The sequence below is a fragment of the Zea mays genome, chromosome 8 (assembly GCF_902167145.1).
Source record: "Zea mays cultivar B73 chromosome 8, Zm-B73-REFERENCE-NAM-5.0, whole genome shotgun sequence".
In the NCBI taxonomy this organism is placed as follows: Eukaryota; Viridiplantae; Streptophyta; class Magnoliopsida; order Poales; family Poaceae; genus Zea; species Zea mays.
The window spans coordinates 110009232-110033069 of NC_050103.1; the positions used below are offsets into that span (position 1 = coordinate 110009232).

The following is a 23838-nucleotide window of genomic DNA, read 5'->3' on the forward strand; positions in this document are numbered from 1 at the left end:
AAGATACTTTAAGTACATGCTAGCGAATTAAACACTAAGTAGCGAGACATCACAAACAACCACACCCACTAGCGTTAGCTAACTACATATCGTCGAGCGCACAACATTACACCACTAAAAAGACGACAAACATTTTGGATATTTACGCAACACAATACTACATCACAATTAACTAGAGAAAGAAACGTATAAAAACATGACACATATGTTATCTCAAGCTTAGCCATGGCAATTCTATATGAATTTAGTGTTAACCAACCATTTTTAGCCAAAAGGGTGAACTAACAATTAATTGAGCACATGCAGATTTTTAGGACAGCAGCACAGCAGTTACTAGTTTTAATCATATCTCTTCAAATATTCATCCAAAAATAGCAAACTAGGATTTTCTGGAAAGCTTAAAAAGTGAACTATAACTTTGGTATTTTCACCTCAACCTGATTCAACACATAGCAAGGTCAAAAAGTGCAATCACAGCAGCTCTGTCCAGATTTGGACAGATTCAGACTTGCAACTTCAAAAATTCACAACTAGAGATTCAGACATCCAAATAAGTTGATCCTAGACTTTCTGGAAAGGTAATAAAATTGTCTACATATCATTTATAAACATCTCAAGGTGATTCAATATTTAACTAAGGATAAACATCACTAAAAGACTTTGCTGTCCATAACTGGACAGATTCAGTCTTCCTATTTGAAACATTCATAACTTAAGCTTCAGACCACCAAAAATAGTGATCCAAGACTTTTTGGAAAGCTTGGCAAAAGAACTACATAACTTTTATAATCACCAAGAAGTGATTCCAGGTTTAATCAAATCAAACATTACAGTTTTCAAAATCTGTTCAGACAGAGGACAGAACAAAACAACCAGTTTGTAAATTTCATAACTCTTAAACCGTCAGTCCTATGGTTATGAAATTTTAACACAAACAAGATGAGAAAAGCATCTACAACTTTCTTATAACGACCATGAACAGGTTGCAACATTAATTTGAGCAAACAATGCAGTTTCTGAAATCTGTACATAATTCGGACAGATTCAGTTACTGAATTTGTGAACAGCATAACCAACAAGTCGACTTGCAAATTTTATTCAAGTCATTTAGTGCACTAAAATTACTACAATCAATTAACAACACATTCTTCACGACAATCACTCAACAATTTGCGTTTTAAATTAGACATCACATGAGCACTACTACTTTTTATCCGCGACCATAAACATACACATTTAGACTACAATAAGAAAATCATCGTGAATACAAGTTTAACCAAGTCATCTAAAATTCGGCAAACTAGCGCAACAACATAGGCCGCTATACATCCTACACGTCGGCTTGCCTCTTATCATCGCAATCCGAGACAACACATATATAACAAACACTTAACGAAATCGACTCCTATTTAACATGAGTTGGCTAATCACAGTAGAAGACCTAGCGAACCATTTTAGACATCGTAACTCAAGAACATGGGTTGGAGCCGATTGATCAGTGTTTCTCAACCATTGCTCAACTTGAATTAGTTAACACACAAGTCACCTAAATAGCATATTTTTGGGGTCTATCGTGGAGGCATTTACACATGGTGTAAAACTTCATAAGACTTACATTGGCTACTAAAGAACCTAAAGCACTTATGTGCATATGTTATCGAATTGTTCTTCAATTTTATCAAGGACGGACTCATGAACGCTACTCGCCTCCAATAATTATTGAGCTGCGATAACGCTCATATTAGACCTCCAATCGATTAACAAGACATTTATTTATCCAAAGGGAATGGAATGCAATAATTGACCAAGCAAGGCATCGATCCGCCATACAATAGAAAGCATGACGACACCGACAGATGCTATCAACCAATCGTTTTAAAATATTAAACTTACTTCTCGCTTGCCATTACATCACTCCTAAATCACACGATCATCATGAGCATCCTTCACACGATTATATAATAGCAATTTAAACGTCATGTTACACCATACATACATCTTTCCTCGTTGCGAGTATAACCATAATGCGGCATATACTCGCACACCTCAACAAATATCTTACGCCACCACTACTATATCACACCACGGCACACACACACCTACGTGCACTAATTAAATCCTCGCATCCCATGTATTTCCAATTTACCTATCACATTAAACAACGCAACATGTTTGCTTACCAAAACGTGAAGGCAACCTTGCTACGACATATAACCAAAACATTTTATACCCACACACACTCCAACACCAATGTACACCATATCGATAAAAATATAATTATACAAACTACAAATCGCACACATCAAACAACACATCGCATAAATTCCTATCGAAATATAAAAACATTCGAGTTATTTTCTACTTCTTTTTCTTTCGCCACAAACTTCAATCCATACCAATACAATTTTTAAACATGCACCACCTCGACCAAAACATAATTAGACAACTGCAAATCGCATACAACACATAACCTTTTGTTCTCCAATCGCAAACACGATCCTACCAATGCGCATAACCAAAACATTTTACACACATCCATTCAAATTAATTAAACGAGTCGATCGAGAGCGACATGCATCGGCTCACCATAAACAAACTCAATCGGTGTTTGTAAGGACGATGGCGATTCCGACTCGTGCATCGCTCCGAACATCGACGAGCGTCGAGCGGCTTGCCTTCTTCTCCATGCAAAACACGGGATTCCTCTCCTCCACAAAACAAAAATAAAACAGCACACATACACAATTAATGATATGAAGATAACGCCGATGCGGAATCAAACAAGGATTGTCGTGGTCTCACCGGGTGAACGACGACGACGACGGGGCTGCGCAAAAACAGCAAACACCTGATGGGCATCCCGGCGTGTTGTTCGCTGCGCAACACAAAGCAGCGAGCCGCGCGGCGACATCGGGGCTGCTGCACATTTTGCCGAGCACCCAGCAAGCATCAACGGCGCAGGCGCAGCAACACACACGCAGGAAGGAAACCGAGTCGCAAGGTATGGAGGGAATGCTCCACGGCATCTACTGCAGCGCGCCATGGGAGAGGGCTGCGTCTGCGAGGAGAGGCGGGGCGAGCTGCTGCTGTGTCCTGCCGTGAGGGGAGATGGAGCTGAGCTCCCTGTTTGCTGCGCGCCGTGGACAGCAGGGGAGGAAGAAGACCCAGTTGCTGTTGCTGGGCGCCGGCCATAGTGCTCCCTGCACGCAGGGGGAAAAAAGAAATAGAGCAGGGAGGGCGCCGAGGCAGAGGGGAAACTGCAGGGGGTGGCGCCATGGGGAGGAGTGGAGCTCGAGCGCCGGCCATGGAGGAGAGTAGGGCGTCGGCGTGCTCCCAGGGAGCTCAGCCATGGACTCGGCTGCCAAGGAAAAGGAGAGAGCAGGGGGCGCCATGGGAAGCTCCAAGTAGGGGGAAGAAGGGAGAGGGGCGCCATGGGTGGGAGCTCCGCTAGAGCAGGGGCTCGGCCATCCTGCGTGGAGGAGGGAGGAAGTTCCCTGCGCTGGCTGCTGCTGCCGTGAGCAGCGAGGAAGAAGGCAGGGAGTATGGCTGGTGGCGGCTAGGGAAAAAATGGAGGGTGGGAGTGCAAAATAGCCCAAGTGCAAGGGAAGGGCACCCCTATTTATAGAAGATGGCTAGGGTTAGGGTTTCCTTAGTGGGCCAAATGGGCTGGGTTGGGCTGGCCCAAACACGTTATCGGGCTGCGCTAATTTATTTTCCGGAATAAAAATGCTCTCGCGGAATTCGTCGCTACAGAAAAACAGAGCGAAAAGAGTTCGGACGAACGGAAGGTTGAGCGATTAATTCGGACGAGAGTTTGACTTGAATTCGCTCGGAAATAATTCCCTACGCGTGGTTCGAAAATAAATCGTCCCGAGATACGACCGGCTTTCAGATTTATGATTGAAAGAGATGAATCGCGACATTTAAAAATCATCGCCGAGGTTGATTTTTAATTCGGGATCGAACACAGAGGTATGAGTCGAGTCGGATAAGAATTAATTAGAGGGCGACGTACTGAGTATCCCGTTTGAGAAAGCGGATCCGAATAATTTAGTCGAACATAGATCAAGGTTCGAAAAATTAGACTCGGGCTCAGATCAAATAACAGTCGTCGAGAGTTTGATTAAATGAGCTTCAGATGAGATTTATAATTCGAGAATGATTTATCGAGTTCGTATTCGTGTCGAGAATTAACAGTTTTAACAGGCTCCAAATTCGGCATTCGTCGAGATCGAATAGCTCCGAACTCGGTGAAGTATTTACGATTAACTTGATGAAAGAAGATAAATGTGATAAGAAGATAGAAATTTTTACTGAGCGTCCGAGATTAGGACAAACCTCCCGACAGAACACAAAACTGACACCTGGGGTGTCACAAAACCCCTCCCCTAGCTGGGCTGAATCCAGCCCATGCCGCGGCCGCTCCCCCCCCCTTGCGCCCGTGACTCCCTCCCCTCGGCCCATTTCCGGTCTGCTCCCGCGCGCGCGCCAGCCCGCCCTGCGCTCTCTCTCTCTCTCTCTCTCTCGATGACGAACCGATCCCACCCGCCAGCCGCCCTCTCTCTCCCACGCTCACTCCCACTGGCAGACCGGCCCCAGCTGTCAGCCACTTCGTCGTCCTTCTTCCTCCTCCCCGCGTATGACCCATCACGGTCACCTCCGGCCATCACCTCCGTCCCCTCCTTCGTCTTCTCGCCGCACAGGGAAGTTGGGCACCGCCCCGTCCTCGCCGCAGCGGCTGCGTCCTTGCACGGCACCGCCACCGTGCGGTCTCGTCATCGCCGCTGTGTGGCATTAACTCCGGTACGGTGCGCCTCACCGGCACCGCGGAGCTCCGCCGCTCCCCTTCCCTCGGGCGCCTATAAAAGGGCCGCCCCGAGCTCCTCCTTCCCCGCACCGGCCTCAGCCACCCCTCTCCTCCCTCGTCCGAGCTCAATTCGTGGAAGAGCCGCCGCCGCCGTCTTCTCCCTCTCCGGTGAGCCTTCCCCTCTCTTCCCCCTCCCCTCTGGATTGCGTAGCAAGGAATTAGCTAGGCCTATCAGCTTCGCCACACCGCCGTGAGTCTGGAACGCCACTCCCCTACCCCAATCCCCGCCCGGAGCTCACCGGCGGCGACTCCCGCCGCAAAGCTCCTCCACCTCCCCGCGGACAGCCCCATCCCGGCCCCCTCTAGCCAAATTGAGCCCACCTCTAGGTTCGCCAGCCCCTCCCCGTGCTAAGGCACCTGCACATTGTCCAAGAACCGGGCCACCGGCGGCGAATCGCCGCCGAGCCCACCGGCGGCCGGGTCCTCCCCCGCGGACGGCCGGTTCGTCCCGCCGTCAACCGCTGACGCCGTTCTCTCCCCCTTCCGCTCTCTCTGGCGTGTGGGCCCCGCGGCGACGCTGTCGCTCTCGCGCGCCCGCGCCGTCTCCTGCCTTGGGCCGCAACTGGGCCGGCGCACTCGCGCCCGCGCGCGCTCTGCGCTCGGCTGGGCCAGTTCCCCCCCCACGGCCCACCAAAGGCTTAATTCCTTTTTCTTTTCTTTCTTCAGCCTTTTTCCCTTTAATTAGTACTTCTTAATATTTTGTGCACAAAAAATTATCAAAAATGATTTCTAAGGTCACATGCAATAATGATGTTAGAAAATGACACACTATAATTTGTAAACCACTGTTGATGTATTGTTTTATTGCCTGTTTTCCTAGAAGAAGCGGGGACCGAGGGCCCGGAACCCATAGCCCCGGAAGAAGGGCCGGAGCTCGATCACCCGGAGGTAGATCTTTTGTGCCAGGAAAGCTTCGACGAAGGCAAGTCCATCCTTCCCTTGATGCATAAATTTCCTATTCTCTCTACCACTGCCTAGGCCGGGAATTCAGGGGGAATATTGCATTGTGAGTGAGAGATGGCCCGCATTAACATATACATTCTGGACACGAAATATGAATTGGGAAGAAGGGCAATGTGTTTCTTCAAAAAAAATCTCTTTTTGAAAAGTTATGCAATGAAGGGTACTCACCCTCATCACCTTGGGAGTGGGATGATCAGGGACTCCCTGGTTTAGGGGAGGGCCTAAGGTGTTGGCTCAGCATGTTTAGGCGTGAGCAGAAGGATTTTCCCCTCATATAAGGATCGGCTTGTCATTTTCACTACCTGTACTCCTTTGTCGTACAACCACTTGAGACTGTGTGGGCAGTCACTCAATCCGAACTCGTGCGGTCCAACCCCAGGGTTAAGAAGGCTGGGGAGCACCGGGAGGATAAGGAGGGGGAAAGTTTTGTCCGGTTTGGACATGGTGGTGGCCTGACTCCTTCTGGATAACCGTTAAGGTTAGGACGTACGAGGAAGGAAAGAGATCCGGCATTCGGGTCTCACGACGGTGAGATCGCAGAAACCGGGCTAGTGGGTAAAGTGTACCCCTCTGCGCAGAGTCGAAAACCTATTCGAATAGTCCGTGTCCACTGGTATGGACGGGTCTGGTATGGCATGACAATTAGAGATTTCGTTTCTATAAGTTTCATGAAAAGGGAAATGTGTGATTAAATGGGTGTTGAGAAAGAAACTAAGGCCACGGGAGCGGGAAGCTCAGTGGTGGTTGAGTTTTGGTTACTTTTAAGACTATGGGAAAAACCTTTCAGCACTTGCCTTTCTCTAAGAAAATGATGAGTGACTTCAGCTCCACCAAATAAAGCATGTATATTATAGGTCTCTTTCTCTCTACGGGAGCGGGGTGGGCTTGCGGAATACCTAGTGTATTCACCCAGATTTATTTATGTTTTTCAGCATCCGAAGACTTCTTTTCTGCTATGCTTGATTGAGAGGGCTGTGTCTGCACCCAGTTCTGCCTGTGGCTTGGGCTAGTATATTTTTCCTACTGCGCTTCCTATTTTGGCTCTCTAGAGCTTGTACCCCGGTATTGTAATAATTTTTATCGAAACTCTGTACTATTTGAAGTAAGGAATGTGTTTACTAGCCTCCTGGGACTAGTAATTGTATCACATTTGAGTCCCAAAGGATCGGGACGCTTCAGGTGGTATCGGAGCCCATAGGACTGGTCATAGGTCGCAGCCCTGACCCTAAAACTTGCCCAAAAAAATACCTCTTTCCCCAAGAAAAGTCTTCTCTCCTCCTCCCCGATTTTAACAGACCCTTCTTTTCCTATTCCAGATGGGAAGACTCTCTGGCCATTAGGACATCCTACTGCTCAGAGGTGGAAGGGTTCCCACATCTGTTGTGAAGCTGTGCGCTTCGCATGGGAATCCGCAAGAAGCCGAAATACGTCTGGACGGAGTATATCGAGGGCGGAATGGAGAAATGCTCTATGGCAGTCTACCTGGGAGAAAGCCGAAACTATCCAAACCATCCTTCCTTCCAAGTCACTTTTACCGGATACCGCTTTCCAGATACTTGCCAGAATGTTGCCCGAACAGCCCTCCGACAACTATGCCAGAATTACAATAAAGTGATCTTCGAAACCCCCCTTCGCTACTTTCCACCCAGCAACAAGAATACCCCCACCTGAAGGAAAAGACTTTAGGCCCTGTCAGGAGGAGATCCTATTGAGGATGATCCCACCATCGTCTACATGGCTGGATACCTTCACACCCTTGATAACCAATATGATGACCTCACCCTCCACTGCACCTCCCTAACCTCCCGGGTGGAAAGCCTGGAGCAAAAAGTCAGGGAACTTTCAGGGGAAAAGGCATCCCTTCAAGAGAGCCTCTCAATAGCTGAAGGCGAGGAGACCAATACCCATGAGGCGTACCGCACCCTAAAGATGGACTATGACAAGAAACTGAAGAAGCTCGCCCCCGCAAGAAAAATCTGCAAGAAGACCAAAAGCCAAGGATGTCAGACTGAGCAGAAGGAAGAAAACCCTCCAACCCTACCCCCTGCCGGGTTAGGGAACTCGTCCGACACCGAGGAGATGTCCCTGGCCAGCCTTGATGACCTTCTCAAGGAATTTGGGGACACTTTAGAGAAGGAGTTCGGGAGTACCCTAGATAGCACTCGTGTGTGATGAACTTATGGTAGCAGTGTGCTGTATTGTAATGGCTTGATGTAATGAATAAAATAACTAGTTAAAAAATGGCTTGTGCATGATAGTGACTCTCTTCCCATGGCAGATGGCTTCGGATAAAACCACGCCTACCGCCTCCGGGGTTGGAGCAGGATTTCCTCTAAGAGCTGAAGGAGAGGCTGGCGGAGAAGGGGGTGAGACCCACCTCCCCGCACCTCCGGAACTACCACTAGACCTAGCCCAAGTTCTAGCCAATCAAACCCGACTCATTGAAGTCCTCACTAGAAGTCTGGAAAACCAGCGCCCAGGTGGTGGAAGGCCACAGGACAGGATGGGAGAATTTTTGAGACTCAAGCCTCCCACGTTCGCGGGGTCTAGCAATCCCCTCGATGTAGATGACTGGTTTCGCACGATCAAGAGGAAGCTGGAAGCCATCGGATGCCCCGAAAATCAGCGTGTCCAACTGGCAGCTCATCAGCTTTCAGGAATGGCTTTAGCATGGTGGGACACTTTCAGTGAGGCCGTCAGAGATGCTACCTGGGCAGAATTCGAAACAGCCTTCCGTGAGCACCATGTACCCCAGGGGATAGTTCAACTCAAGGAGGATGAATTCCGGGAGTTAACTCGGGGCGGGAGAACAGTCAGTGAGTATGTGCACAAGTTCACAGAGTTGGCCCGTTACGCGCCTGAGGATGTCAGCACCGAGTCCAGAAAGATGGCCCGTTTTCTGAAAGGACTAAGACCCGAGCTTAAGACCATCCTCGCCAGCCAAGACTTCCTCAGCTTCTCTCACCTCTCCAACAAGGCTATCCAAGTGGAAAGGGCAAAAGAGGAAGAAAAAGGGCACCTCAAGAGGAAATTCCAAGTCCTCTGAGATCAACAGCAAGAACGTCACCAGAGAGCTCGACCCTTTGGACTTCCACCCAGGGGTCCAAGCTTCAATAAACCATCTGGACCCACTCCGTCGCGCTACAGTCAGCAGAGTTAGAGCTCCCTTCAGGCACCCTCCGTTGCAAGCAACCAACCGCCAGCAAATGCCTGTTGGCACTGCGGGGACCCCAGTCACTTTAAGAATAACTGCCCTCAGTTAAAGGCACCCGGACCGACTTACTCCAACTCGGTGAATGGCCCCAAGATTCCCTCGGCACCTACCTCCAAAGCACCTCCTTCCAACAGCCAGCAGAGCAGGACTCAGTACCAGGGCAGAGCCCGAGTCAACCACGTCGACGCTCAAGAAGCCCAGCAAGCCCCGGGGGTAGTGCTCGGTGAGTTCCTTGTTGAATTTACTCCAGCTACTATGTTTTTTGATTCGGGAGCATCCCATTCTTTTATAGCCGCTAAGTTTGTGGAAAAACATGGCATCCCCTCTACACCCCTAGCTGTCCCTTTGGTCACCCGAACCCCGGGATCAGACCTCCTATGCAAACTCAGGTGCTCCCAAGTCAGAATTCTTTTAAGTGGGGTAGTGTTTCTGGCAGACTTAACCATCTTTCCATCCCAAGGGATTGATGTGATCCTAGGAATGGATTGGCTAGCTAAGCACAAAGGTATCATCAGCTGCGCAAGCAAGACTATTCTTCTCACAGATCACCAAGGAAAGGCAGTTTCCTATCAAGCCCAGCCGCCCGCAAACGATCCTATGATGTTTAATCTGGCAGCAGAAAACATGTCTGTAATTGAAGAGTTTGAAGATGTATTTCCAGAAGAGTTGCCCGGGATGCCACCAGAAAGAGGAGTGGAGTTCTATATAGATCTCATTCCTGGCACTGCGCCCATCACAAAGAGACCATACCGCATGGCTCCCACAGAGTTGGCAGAATTGAAACTTCAGATTTCAGAAGTGCAGCAAAAAGGGTACATCCGTCCTAGTTCGTCCCCCTGGGGAGCACCCATCCTCTTTGTTACTAAAAAGGATGGGAGTATGAGAATGTGTATTGATTATCGGTCCTTGAATGAAGTTACAATCAAGAATAAGTACCCACTCCCTCGGATCGACGACCTCTTCGACCAGCTGCAAGGAGCCAAATACTTCTCCAAGATAGACCTCAGGTCAGGGTATCACCAACTGAGGATCAAGGAAGCAGACATTTAGAAGACTGCATTCGTCACCAGATACGGGCAATATGAATTCACAGTGATGCCATTTGGGCTAACAAACGCACCCGCCTTTTTCATGAACCTCATGAATAAGGTATTTATGGAAGAATTGGATAAGTTTGTCGTGGTCTTTATCGACGACATCCTCATCTATTCCAAGAGTCGCAAGGACCACGAGCGTCACCTCTGAATCGTTCTCGGAAGACTCAGGGCACATCAACTTTATGCTAAACTCAGCAAGTGTGAATTTTGGTTAGAAAAGATAGCCTTTCTCGGGCATATCTTGACTGCAGAAGGAATAGAAGTGGACCCATCCAAGGTAGAAGCCGTTTCAAAATGGAAACAGCCCTCCAACGTCAGTGAAGTACGAAGCTTTTTGGGAATGGCAGGGTATTACCGCCGCTTTATCAAGGGGTTCTCCAGCATAGCAAAACCTATGACCGAACTTCTCAAAAAGGACAATAAGTTTGTGTGGACTCCCAAATGTGAGGAAAGTTTCCAGATCATCAAGGAAAAGCTTACAACTGCGCTAGTGTTGACACTGCCAGATATACACCAGGATTTCGTCATCTTCTGTGATGCTTCAAGGCAAGGCTTATGGTGTGTCTTGATGCAAAATGAGAAAGTTATTGCCTATGCATCCTGCCTACTCAAGCCACACGAGCAGAACTACCCTACCCACGACTTGGAATTGGCAGCCATCGTGCACGCCCTAAAGATATGGAGGCATTATCTGATCGGGAACAAATGCCACATCTTCACTGATCACAAGAGTCTGAAGTACATCTTCACGCAACCGGACCTCAACCTCCGTCAAATAAGATGGCTTGAATTGATCAAGGATTATGACCTCGAAATCCACTACCACCCCGGGAAGGCCAACGTGGTAGCAGACGCCCTCAGCCGAAAACCTTTCGGGATTAAAGGAACCAACTTTCTGGAAGATCGGAAGAAAGAATCAGCTCAGCTAAATGCATTTCTGGGAGACAACGGTAGCCTGGAAGTCAAGCCAAATCTAGAAGATCTCATATGCAAGGCTCAATGCCTGGACGTAGAGACAGCCAGACTTATAGAAAGAGCTCGCAAGGAGCAACTTCCGGACCTTAGGACATATGAGCAAGGAGTCCTCTGGTTCAAGAACCGCCTGTGTGTACCAGTGGGAGAGGCACGGGAAGTCCTGCTCAATGAAGCCCACAACTCAGCTTACTCCATCCACCCAGGAACCACCAAGATGTACCTGGACCTCAAAGCCAGATACTGGTGGAAAGGGATGAAGAAGGAAATAGCACAGTATGTGGCCCGGTGTGACACCTGTCAGCGAACAAAGGCCGAGCATCAGAAGCCTGCGGGCCTACTTCAACCCCTCCCAGTACCCGAATGGAAGTGGGAAGAAATAGGCATGGATTTCGTGACCGGACTGCCCCGAACACAGAAAGGAAATGATTCCATATGGGTAATAATCGATCGTCTCACCAAGGTGGCCCACTTCGTTCCAGTAAAGACCACTTTTGGAGGGGTCGCCCTTGCCCGAATATACCTTAAAGAGATAGTCAGGCTCCATGGCATTCCGCAGAAGATAGTATCAGATAGAGGAACGCAGTTCACTTCAAAATTTTGGAAGGGCCTCCAGCAAGCAATGGGCACCAAGCTAGATTTCAGCACCGCTTACCACCCCCAGTCGGATGGTCAAACGGAAAGAGTCAACAAGGTCATCTAAGATTTGCTAAGAGCCTGTGTGCTAACATTCGGCAGGGATTGGGAGTCCAGTTTACCGTACGCAGAATTCTCGTACAACAACTGCCATCAGGCCAGCATCAAAATGTCACCATTCGAAGCACTGTACGGATGAAAATGCCAAACTCCCCTAATGTGGTCCAATGTAGGGGAAAGGACACTGGAAGGACCCGACTTTGTTAAAGAAGCCGAAGAGAAAGTCACTTTGATCCGCAGGAGGTTACTTGAAGCTCAGAGTCGACAGAAGAGCTACGCAGACAATAGACGAAGGGAACTCAGATTTGAGGAAGGAGATTTCGTTTATCTCAAGGTCTCCCCGATGCGTGGTGTCAAAAGGTTCCAAATGAAAGGAAAGCTAGCACCACGTTTTGTCGGTCCCTACCCCGTCATTGCCCGAATAGGACCCGCAACATACCGTCTTGAGCTACCAGAATCCATGTCAGATATTCACAATGTGTCCCATGTGTCTCAACTCCGCAAATGCCTAAAGGTACCAGAAAACCACATCGAGGCAGATGCAATTCAGATTCAAAAGGATCTCCAGTACCGGGAAAAGCCAGTGAAGATTCTCGACTCAGCAGTCAGAAGGACCCGCAACTCAGAAGTGAAACTCTGTAAGGTTCAGTGGAGCAGAGATGGAGAAGAGGAAGCCACCTGGGAAAGTGAGGACTCTCTAAGGAAGGAATACCCTTACCTTTTCCCGAGCCCCGTCTGAATCTCGAGGGCGAGATTCCTTTAAGTGGGGTAGGTTTGTAACATCCCAAAATCCTAACCTAGGTTTGAAACCCTAAACTACCCCTCTCCCCTTTTCATCCTCTAATTCCAAGAACTCCCTTAGATTTTCTTTCATCATATGCATACACTTTGTTTGATCACAAGCACCTCACTTAGATTTTATTTTTCAGCACCTAAGATTATCTATTAAAATTTATTGTTCAAAAGAAAAAGATATAAAAATGGATAAAGAAATTAGAAAATAAAAAGAAAAAGAGAAAACCCCTCCCCTAGCTGGGCTGAATCCAGCCCATGCCGCGGCCGCTTCCCCCAACCCCCTCGCGCCCGCGACTCCCTCCCCTCGGCCCATTTCCGGCCTGCTCCCGCGCGCGCGCCAGCCCGCCCTGCGCTCTCTCTCTCTCGCTGACGAACCGACCCCACCCGCCAGCCGCCCTCTCTCTCGCACGCTCACTCCCACTGGCAGACCGGCCCCAGCTATCAGCCACTTCGTCGTCCTTCTTCCTCCTCCCCGCGTACGGCCCATCACGGTCACCTCCGGCCATCACCTCCGTCCCCTCCTCCGTCTTCTCGCCGCACAGGGAAGTTGGGCACCGCCCCGTTCTCGCCGCAGCGGCCGCGTCCTTGCACGGCACAGCCACCGTGCAGTCTCGTCATCGCCGCTGTGCGGCATTAACTCCGGTACGGTGCGCCTCACCGACACCGCGGAGCTCCGCCGCTCCCCTTCCCTCGGGCACCTATAAAAGGGCCGCCCTGAGCTCCTCCTTCCCTGCACCGGCCTCAGCCACCCCTCTCCTCCCTCGTCCGAGCTCAATTTGTGGAAGAGCCGCCGCCGCCGTCTTCTCCCTCTCCGGTGAGCCTTCCCCTCTCTTCCCCCTCCCCCTCTGGATTGCGTAGCAAGGAATTAGCTAGGCCTATCAGCTTCGCCACACCGCCGTGAGTTTGGAACGCCACTCCCCTACCCCAATCCCCGCCCGGAGCTCACCGGCGGCGACTCCCGCCGCAAAGCTCCTCCACCTCCCCGCGGACAGTCCCCTCCCGGCCCCCTCTAGCCAAATTGAGCCCACCTCTAGGTTCGCCAGCCCCTCCCCGTGCTAAGGCACCTGCACATTGTCCAAGAACCGGGCCACCGGCGGCGAATCGCCGCCGAGCCCACCGGCGGCCGGGTCCTCCGCCGCGGACGGCCGGTTCGTCCCGCCGTCAACCGCTGATGCCGTTCTCTCCCCCTTCCGCTCTCTCTGGCGTGTGGGCCCCGCGGCGACGCCGTCTCCCTCGCGCGCCCGCGCCGTCTCCTGCCTTGGGCCGCAACTGGGCCGGCGCACTCGCGCCCGCGCGCGCTCTGCGCTCGGCTGGGCTAGTCCCCCCCCCACGACCCACCAAAGGCTTAATTCCTTTTTATTTTCTTTCTTCAGCCTTTTTCCCTTTAATTAGTACTTCTCAATATTTTGTGCACCAAAAATTATCAAAAATGATTTCTAAGGTCACATGCAATAATGATGTTAGAAAATGACACACTATAATTTGTAAACCACTGTTGATGTATTGTTTTATTGCCTGTTTTCCTAGAAGAAGCGGGGACCGAGGGCCCGAAACCCATAGCCCCGAAAGAAGGGCAGGAGCTCGATCACCCGGAGGTAGATCTTTTGTGCCAGGAAAGCTTCGACGAAGGCAAGTCCATCCTTCCCTTGATGCATAAATTTCCTATTCTCTCTACCACTGCCTAGGCCGGGAATTCAGGGGGAATATTGCATTGTGAGTGAGAGATGGCCCGCATTAACATATACATTCTGGACACGAAATATGGATTGGGAAGAAGGGCAATGTGTTTCTTCAAAAAAATCTCTTTTTGAAAAGTTATGCGATGAAGGGTACTCACCCTCATCACCTTGGGAGTGGGATGATCAGGGACTCCCTGGTTTAGGGGAGGGCCTAAGGTGTTGGCTCAGCTGGTTTAGGCGTGAGCAGAAGGATTTTCCCCTCATATAAGGACCGGCTTGTCATTTTCACTACCTGTACTCCTTTGGCGTACAACCACTTGAGACTGTGTGGGCAGTCACTCAATCCGAACTCGTGCGGTCCAACCCTAGGGTTAAGAAGGCTGGGGAGCACCGGGAGGATAAGGAGGGGGAAAGTTTTGTCCGGTTTGGACATAGTGGTGGCCTGACTCCTTCCGGATAATTGTTAATGTTAGGACGTACGAGGAAGGAAAGAGATCCGGCATTCGGGTCTCGCGACGGTGAGATCGCAGAAACCGGGCTAGTGGGTAAAGTGTACCCCTCTGCGCAGAGTCAAAAACCTATTCGAATAGTCTGTGTCCACTGGTATGGACGGGTCTGGTATGGCATGACAATTAGAGATTTCGTTTCTTTGAGTTTCATGAAAAGGGAAATGTGTGATTAAATGGGTGTTGTGAAAGAAACTAAGGCCACAGGAGCGGGAAGCTCAGTGGTGGTTGAGTTTTGGTTACTTTTAAGACTATGGGAAAAACCTTTCAGCACTTGCCTTTCTCTAAGAAAATGATGAGTGACTTCAGCTCCACCAAATAAAGCATGTATATTATAGGTCTCTTTCTCTCTACGGGAGCGGGGTGGGCTTGCGGAATACCTAGTGTATTCACCCAGATTTATTTATGTTTTTCAGCAGCCGAAGACTTCTTTTCTGCTATGCTTGATTGAGAGGGCTGTGTCTGCACCCAGTTCTGCCTGTGGCTTGGGCTAGTATATTTTTCCTACTGCGCTTCCTATTTTGGCTCTCTAGAGCTTGTACCCCGGTATTGTAATAATTTTTATCGAAACTCTTTACTATTTGAAGTAAGGAATGTGTTTACTAGCCTCCTGGGACTAGTAATTGTATCACATTTGAGTCCCAAAGGATCGGAACGCTTCATTAGGCTCCGAGCAACCCTAATTTGTTGGGCCTCGGCCAACCCCACCTGGGCTGGGTGTATCATCTGGTATTAGAGCTAGGGCCCATTTTAAGAAGGTGGGAATGATGAGGACATCCTCCACTATTACCCGTTGGCAAAGATGCAATTGGCCCAGTTGGCCCAATTGTAGTCGGACGGCGACCGTGTGAGCCTCAGAATTATCCCTCCTCGCTTAACTTGGGAGGAGGAAGCCACTTTAAAAGGGAGAGCCACCCTTCCCCGATTGGACTAGTCTTTTGGGGCGATTGGGCCTTTCCCTGAGTTGGGTGTGCTTGATGAACTGTTGGGCTCCGGGCAACCCTAATTTGTTGGGCCTCGGCCAACCCCACCTGGGCTGGGTGTATCAGCCCAGGAGCGGAAGGAGCCCTGGCTGGTGCGAAGGAGATGCCAGGGGCGCCATCGGGGGCGAAGCGGTGAGGAATGTCGGTGGTGGAGTGGTAGGGCGTGGCGTAGTGGTATCCGTGGACATCCTCGATCACATGGAGATGGTGTCATTCCACGGGTTGTAGAAGGATGGCCACTAAGCGCCACCCCTGCCTTTTAGAGCACGAACACCACCGCGAACTCCCTTGCCACCGCCCTTGTGGTTGCGACCGCCTCGACCACCTCCAGAGTTGGAAGCCTGACAAGGAGCTCCGGAGGCTAGCGGAGGCAGAGAGGGGTGGTGAGGAGCCCCCCCCCGAAGACCGATGGAGTGACCCGAGTAGCGCTATAGATGGCCATTGTAGCATCGGCGGTAGACTCGAGCTCCTCAGGCCATGCAAGGTGGGGGACGACTTCTAATGATTGAGGATGGCCTTTAGGTGCCCATAGCGAGGGCTCAGGCCATGCAAGACGTTGAGGACAAGACTCTCATCCATGAGATAAGCCCTAAGGACACAAAGAGAGTCCGTCAACGTCTTCATCTGACGACAATACTCGGTGATAGAAAGGTCCCCTGAACAAGTTGGTGGAAGGCAGCCTCCAAGTATAGCTTCCAGGCCCAGTAGTTGTCGCAGAAGTGAGTGTCGAGCGCGACCCAGACCCGTTGGGCAGTGTTGTCCAGCTCACCGGTAATATCTTGCAGCTCAGCGGTGATGGTGCCGAAGATCCAGGTGAGCACCACCTGGTCCATCCAAAACAAGGACTCAGACGACTCAGTGGTGACATAGAGGATGTGGTCTTCGAGGGCGTAGATACGCAAGATCTGCAAAACCTGTTGGTGCCATCGGGCGTAGTGAAGATAGTCAGGGCCAAGAACGGCAGTGACGAGTGCTCGAATGCTGAGGAGACCTGAAGCCTGCGCGTGGAGCATGCTGCGGATGATCGTGGCAGAGGTTGGAGGGGGGCGTGTAGTCACCAGCGCTGCCGTGATCGGATGGTGGAGTGCTGCCCTAGACACCCTTGCCTGCGAGACGACGGTAAGTCTCGGTGAACTGATGCTCGAGGGCATCGACAACTGCCTACTCCTTCTCCAAGGCATGTGTGGTGTCCTGCGCACGCCGACAAGCGACCACCATAATGGCTTGGGCGACTAAGGTGGCAGTGGCGTCGTCAGTAGGCAGGCGCTGCAAGGCGGTCAGAGGGGCGAAGTATGTTGAGGCAGTGGTGCCAGTGCGACCCCGACAACCAAGTTATGGGCCTCGCTAGTCATGACGTCGTATGGGAACCCCAGGGCGAGCATGGCAGTTCGGAAGGCACGCGACATCGGTGATGGGGATGACGTTGGAGGCGGGGATCATCGGGGACAAAGCTAGAGTCACTGTAGGAGGACAGGGGTTGCCGAGCACACCAGAAAGTGCGTCGGCCAGCATGCACTGATTGCTGTCCTCGGAGAAGGGGAGGCCGACAAAGCTCGTGCCGGGGAGGACCATGGGGGATGCCCGAATGTTGGAGCGCCTGCGCCGAGGCTGACTGTGTTGGAGCCGCTCAGGCCAAGGTCAAGCACGAGAGGGCGAGGGTGCCCGCGCTAAGGCCTCTCGCGTCGGAGCCGCTCACGCCGAGGGGAGAGGAGGCAGCGCCAGGAGTAGGTGCGCCGGATGTGGCCGCACTCGGAAGGGTAGGGCCACGCCGAGGGGAGAGGGGCGCATGTCCCGCCGGCGTTGGGTAGGGCAGAGTACGCATTAGGGACGGTCACGGGGATGCCGAGGTTGCCCGCGCTCGAGCCACCAGTGGCAGATCCAGTGGTGATGAGGGAGAACCCTGGAGCCCCCAAGGACGACGCACGGCCGGGAGGCGTGGCACCTGCTCCATGGAGGAAGAAGGGAGGGGAGAGAAGACCCTTGTGGGGGGCCGGTCGGCCTTGGTAGGGGGAGGACAAGAGCGCCGACGACTGGGAGAGAAGGTCAACGATTGTCTACAAGAGAGAAAAAACCCCAGGCTGGTACCTTGCTGGAAACCGTGAGTGCATTCCAAAGAGAGAGTTGTACAATATAAAGGGGAGTCCCTAATGGTGCAGGTCATGGCCCGCCCATGCTGTAGAACCCTAGTCGCCACCCAGGCTGTGGCACTAGTCACACCGGTGGCAGGCGTAGGTCATGGCCCGCCCATGGATAGTGAATTGCCCCGCATGGTTTCAAGGTGAAGCAACATTGACTTTTGGAGCAGATTGGATGTCCGAAGGCTCTAGCCATGTTGCAGCAACTCCGTCGACCACGGTTGGTGAATAGAGGACAGTTGAAGTGGTGTCGACTCGGCGTAAGTGTGAATCATCTAGGCCCCTAAGTGGTGTTTTGGTAATTAATGACAACTGACTGTGGACTAACAATTCTTGGAAAAATAAGAATGCAGGACTGGACCACAAGATACAGTAAAGTCTTTGGGGACTCATAAACATTGATTATGGATCAAGTGAAGGCAAAGGTAAAACATAGGTTTTTTGCTTTTGCTAGTCAGCAGGTGCTTAGAGAATATATTGACCGGATTAATAGGATAGACAATCGTACTATTAAGAGAGGTCAATGAACTTGCATGGTGTAAAACTTAGTGCCTCGTAGAGCATAAACGGTAGCATGTGCATGAGGGCAAACAACGCTACGGGTTTCAAAATTAGAATTCTTTTGAACTAGTGCAAAATCTTTTTTCTCTGTGGTCGGCGGACCGTCCGTGACTCTGCCAAAGAGGTCTGCTGGTCGTCTATCTATGTCTCCCTTTGGCGGACCGTCTGGGCCAGGAGGCCGGACCGTCTGCATAAGATGAATTGAGTTTGGGCAGGGACGGTGTGTTTTTGAGACCTTGTACTATGGACCGTCCGGGATTTTTAGCCGGACGGTAAGTGATCCATGTGCGGAGCGTCCGGCCATGAATGGCGGACAGTCCGCTCGAGTTACTTTGATTGACCAGCGCTCTGTTATTCCAAGTTGTCAGATCTTAGACCATCCGACCCTGAAGGGCAGACTGTCGGGCCTTTTGACTTTTCTGATAGCTCTGACATGTTTCAAACGGTCGATATAGCCATTACTGGTACGGTGGACTGTCCGGCCATAGGGCGCAGACCATCCGCGTGTGCGCAGAAGCTGTGTTAGTTGCACATAACGTCTATGTATGTGTTGAGGGCTATAAATAGAAGTGGAGTTCGTGTGTGAGGGCTCTCTTGGCTACTTCTAGCACACATTGAGCTCATTTGTGATCCTCCCACCCAAATACTCACACTAGTTGATTGAGATCGCATTCTAGTGAGTAATTGAGACATTCTAGTGCATTTGCATTCGTTGTGATCTTTCGAGGCACTAGGTGGTACACCGGACAAGCGTCATCGACTTGTTACTCTTGGAGGTTGCCGCCTCCTAGATGGCTCGGGTGTTGTCTCCGTCTAGCTCTCCGTGAAGATTGTGGAGGAGCCACGGGATTGATTGTGAGGGGTTCGCGCCCACCTCGCCAGAGCGTCAAAGGCGACGCTAGTGGAATCGAGGTATTGAGTGAGTTCTTGTCCACTTGGCTCAAAGATCAAGCCGTGTCTTGATAGAGGAGCAAGTGAGAGCTTGATTTCCACCTCAACGTGGATTAGGGGTGAACGACAAATCACTGATACCACGAGATAAATTTCGGTGTCTCTCTCTCAACTTTCATACATTACTTACAAGTAGTTGGTAATTTGTATATTGTCTACCTTGTGTGGTGTTAGCTTAATTTGCTCATTATATTTTGTTGTCTCTTCAAGGCTAGTAATTTTGTATCTCTTGTCGTTTTGATTAAATTTCTCTAGTGTATTTTATTTTTAGTCAAAACCGTCTATTCGCCCCCCTCTAGCCGGTGTCCTAGATCCTACAGTAAGGGTGGACATGCTTCTCGTCCTCCACTAGTCGCAACCCGATCAGTTGATGTCGACCTCACTAATAACAAGTAACGATCTTCAAACCATTGACTAATAATAGCATGTCATACAAATGATAGTGTCACCATGAATATAGTTTAATGATAATGCCACATGATGGTTTTACGAAATAGTACTGCTGATTGGAGTGAGAACACTAAAATTGTGTGTGAATTTTTTGTCGATGAAGTTCAAGTGGAAAATCGTGACAGCACACCAGTGTTTTAAAGGCGTCGCCTAGGCATCAAGGCGCTCAAATAATTCTAGGCGCCTTGCTTGCCTTGCCTACCTAGGCGTTAAGGCGATGATCATGTTTACTTGCTCGCCTTACCGCCTTAAGAACACTGCAACACACATCTAAATAAATCTAGGTACAAAAATGTGATTGAAAGGTTCCATCAAAGAGCCGATATTTTGTATGACCGAAAAAAATTCAAGAACAAGTGGGACAAGTTGAAAATAGATTAAGGAATTTGGAAGCAATTATCTAACAGGGAAACCAGCATAGGATGGGATGCATCTCACACACATACTATCATGCCCGAGTCATGGTGGAAGAAGATGTCTAATGTAGGTCTCTCATTCATTTTGTTATCATTCCATTAATTTGCAAATAATAGTCCTTAGACACTATCATTGCCATACACTATGTGCATGTAGTTAAAGGCTCAACCAAGTTCAGGCATAGAGGCTTTTTAAATTTAAACAAACTAGAAATAATATTTGAATATATTCGCAACACTGGTGATGACCATTGGAATCCATGTAGTGGTGTTGCACCTAGCCAACATGAGCATACTCAGTGTCATCACCACAAATCAAGGTAGATGATGACGAGGAAGAAGTTAACTACAATGATGATCGTGAGCCAGAGGATGTGACACCCACAAGTTCTAGATCAGTGAGAGTAAGAGTGACCTCATAAGGGAAGGGGAAGAAACGAAAAATCAGTGGTGGTCGATGGTTTCAAGATAAGATCGGAGAGCTTGTTGCTATGAATGAGAGGGCTACTGCTTCTTGTGAATCAATGGCTAGTAGGGAGCCAAAATCTAATTTTTCCATTAGGCCCCGTTTGTTTCCTTTCATTTTGAGGAATTGGAATCTTACTATTGAAATATGCTATTTTTTAGAATGTGACATTCCACCACTTTTCAAAGTTACCATATAAGTCTATCTCAAATTCATGGGGTGAGAGATGGAAATTGATTTTATAGATTTACATGTTATTTTTCCGGTGTACAACTTATAACACACTCTTCTACTTGCTTCGTTATAACATGAATGTAGTATATAACTGTTGGGGGCCTTCGGCTTCCGAAGGTCCTCAAAAACATGATTTAACAATGTTTCTGGAGTAAAGTACATTAACAGGCACCTTCGGACTCGGATCAGAGCCACGGTACGAAGAAGCACAAAGGTTGGCGCAGTGCCGAAGCTGTGTGTAGAAGAGCTTCGGAGTAGCGGCGGAAAAAGAAACCGACTTAAAGATGAAAAACCAGATTAGACCTCAAAGAGTTATCATAGAGTTATTAATAAATGTAAAGGGCATTATTGTAATTTTCCATGGGCTGCGACCCGTGCCTATAAATAGGTGAACAATATCCCTGTACTGGACACGATGACTTGGCATTTGCTTTTGCGTCACGCTTGTACTTTTACCTTCTTTTAAGCCGAAGGTACATTTGTAATTTGATATCATTTCTATTTTTCCATAATAATAATATAGAAATGAGTTGATAATAATATATAATTGTTTACATTATCCTTTACATTTCATATGTTTTCTTCTTCATTATTATATGTTGTGTTTACGAAGGTATGTCCTTCATAACCTTCGTCCGAAAATCATTATATCCCCCAAGGGAAATAATGCTTCGAAGGACGAAGGACTTTAACGTTTAACATTTTTTGTGTTGCCTTGTTCTTAACTCATAGCATTTGAGAACAAGTCCCCAACATTGGCGCCCACCTCCGGTGAACTCACTTCCACTCTTTGAGTTTTTGAACACCTTCGGCAATCATAAACCTTCGCTATGGCGCCGAAGAAAGCTTCAGCAACTGGGGCTGCAGCTCTGCAACCGCTGGACCCCAATCAGGAGACTCTCTCCCTTCGGGAGGCCCGAAGCCAGAAGAGGAAGGCTGTCAGCCCGACACCGCTAGAGGATGAGCTAGATCAAGAAATCAGAGACATGGAGATGCTTCATCAACAGGTGCAGAGGAAGAAGGAAAAGATGGCCAGGCTAGCTGACCTGCAAAGGCAGATAGACGAAGCCTCTGAAGAAGTTCGTCATCTTACTCAGGATGAGCAGAACCGAAGGCCTCAGCATAAAGACCTTCATCAGGAGGATTTCTTCAACGAAGATGACTGGTATGAGAATTTCCACCATGGAAATTTTGCTTTTGATGATGCTTCTCCTCTGTCCACTGAGCTGCAGGCTACACCTTGGCCTCCGTCCTACAAGCCGCCTCAGCTTCCCATATTCGACGGCCATTCAGACCTGAAGCAGTTTTTGATGAGCTACGAAGCAACAGTATCTTTGTATGGTGGCAATACTGCAGTCATGGCAAAGTCTTTTGTTATGGCTGTCAGGAGTGTTGCTCAAACCTGGTATTCCTCCCTTCGACCAGGAACGATCACTTCATGGCAAAAGCTGAAGGACATGTTGTTAACCAGCTTCCAAGGGTTTCAGACGAAGCCGGTCACTGCTCAAGCTCTATTCCAGTGCACCCAGGATCACGAAGAATATCTTCAGGCGTATGTCCGGAGGTTCTTGCGTTTGAGGGCACAGGCACCAACAGTGCCCAACGAAATTGTCATTGAGGCCATGATCAAGGGACTTCGGCCAGGACCTTCAGCTCAGTACTTTGCTAGGAAGCCTCCTCAAACTTTGGAGAAGCTGCTCTAGAAGATGGACGAGTATATTCGTGCCGACAATGATTTTCGTCAAAGAAGGGAGGAGGCTTTCAGGTTTTCCGAAATGACCAGGGGCTTCGGAGGAAGATTTTATCCGAGGCACGTTAGGTCAATTCACAACTCTACTCAAAATGATGATAAGGGGAGTCAGCAGCAAAGGCCACAGTGCTGCTCATAGGCTTCGGGGCAACAGCAAAGCTCCTTCCGGTCGCCAGCTCCAAGAGGCAGAGGCGCCAGGGTCTGCGACGGAAGATTTGGAGATCAACCAAGGAGAATATTTTGCTTATTCTGTGGTGAAAACAAGGGCCATACCACCAGGATGTGCCATGTTACCATCCAGAAGCAAAAGGAGATAGCCGAAGCTGCAGCACAACAGGGTCAGCCGAAGCAGATCATGCACACTGCTTCGTATCATTCGCCTTATATCCCAGAATATGTAGGCAACCACCCTGCAGTTTCTGTTGCTTCGGCGAGTCAACCTCAAGCTTCCTGGCAACAGCCTCCGCCTCCACCACCGATGCAACAAGGCCAGCAGCCAGAAGGGGGCCAATATGCTCAACAACAAAGGGACTTTAGAGAATAGTCCGAAGCTCGCACAGTCAATAGCACTGTGCCAGAGTCGAAGCACATTTATTGACAAATATCCTACCTTGATAGTAGTCTTTTCCATTCAGTTTTATTTTCTGTGTAATAAAGGACACTTTTCAAATCTCATGTAATAGTTTCATTGTTTGCCACAAGGAAAATATATCTTCCCCACAGGCTTAAGTTGTTGAAGCTTAAAGATTTGCGATAGCAAGGAGGACCTTCGAATTATCAAAAATTTATTTTAAAAGGCACGGTATGAATTCTTCGAAGCAACAAAAAGTCGTTCTAAGGAACGCAGAGTAAGTTTGCTGAAGTTACAAAAAGCCGTTCCAAAGGGAGCGCAGTGTAAGTTTTCTGCTCCAAAGTCGTTCCAAACGGAATGCAGAGCTTACAGCGAAAAATAAACGCTGATACCGCCTAAGTAAAAGGCGAAGCGCGAAAAGTCAACGCGAATACCGCCGAAAGTAAAAGGCGAAGAAGCTCCTAAGGGAGGCTTACAGCGAAAAATAAACGCTGATTCCGCTGAAGTAAAAGGCGAAGAAGCTCCTAAGGGA

General features: G+C 49.4%; 1 protein-coding gene across 1 annotated transcript; it reads right to left on the minus strand.

Moving 5' to 3' along the window:
* Positions 1-2531: 2531 nt before the first annotated feature.
* LOC111589953 (uncharacterized) lies at positions 2532-3550 on the minus strand. The gene has a single exon (XM_023300867.2). The coding sequence runs from the start codon at positions 3390-3392 to the stop codon at positions 3027-3029; it is 366 nt and encodes a 121-aa protein (XP_023156635.1). The 5' UTR covers positions 3393-3550; the 3' UTR covers positions 2532-3026.
* Between the last annotated feature and the right edge of the window lie 20288 nt (positions 3551-23838).

Bases quoted from the DNA above. Each gene is read 5' to 3' on its own strand.
- LOC111589953 (XM_023300867.2), bottom strand. From the start codon at position 3,392: ATGGCGCCCCCTGCTCTCTCCTTTTCCTTGGCAGCCGAGTCCATGGCT.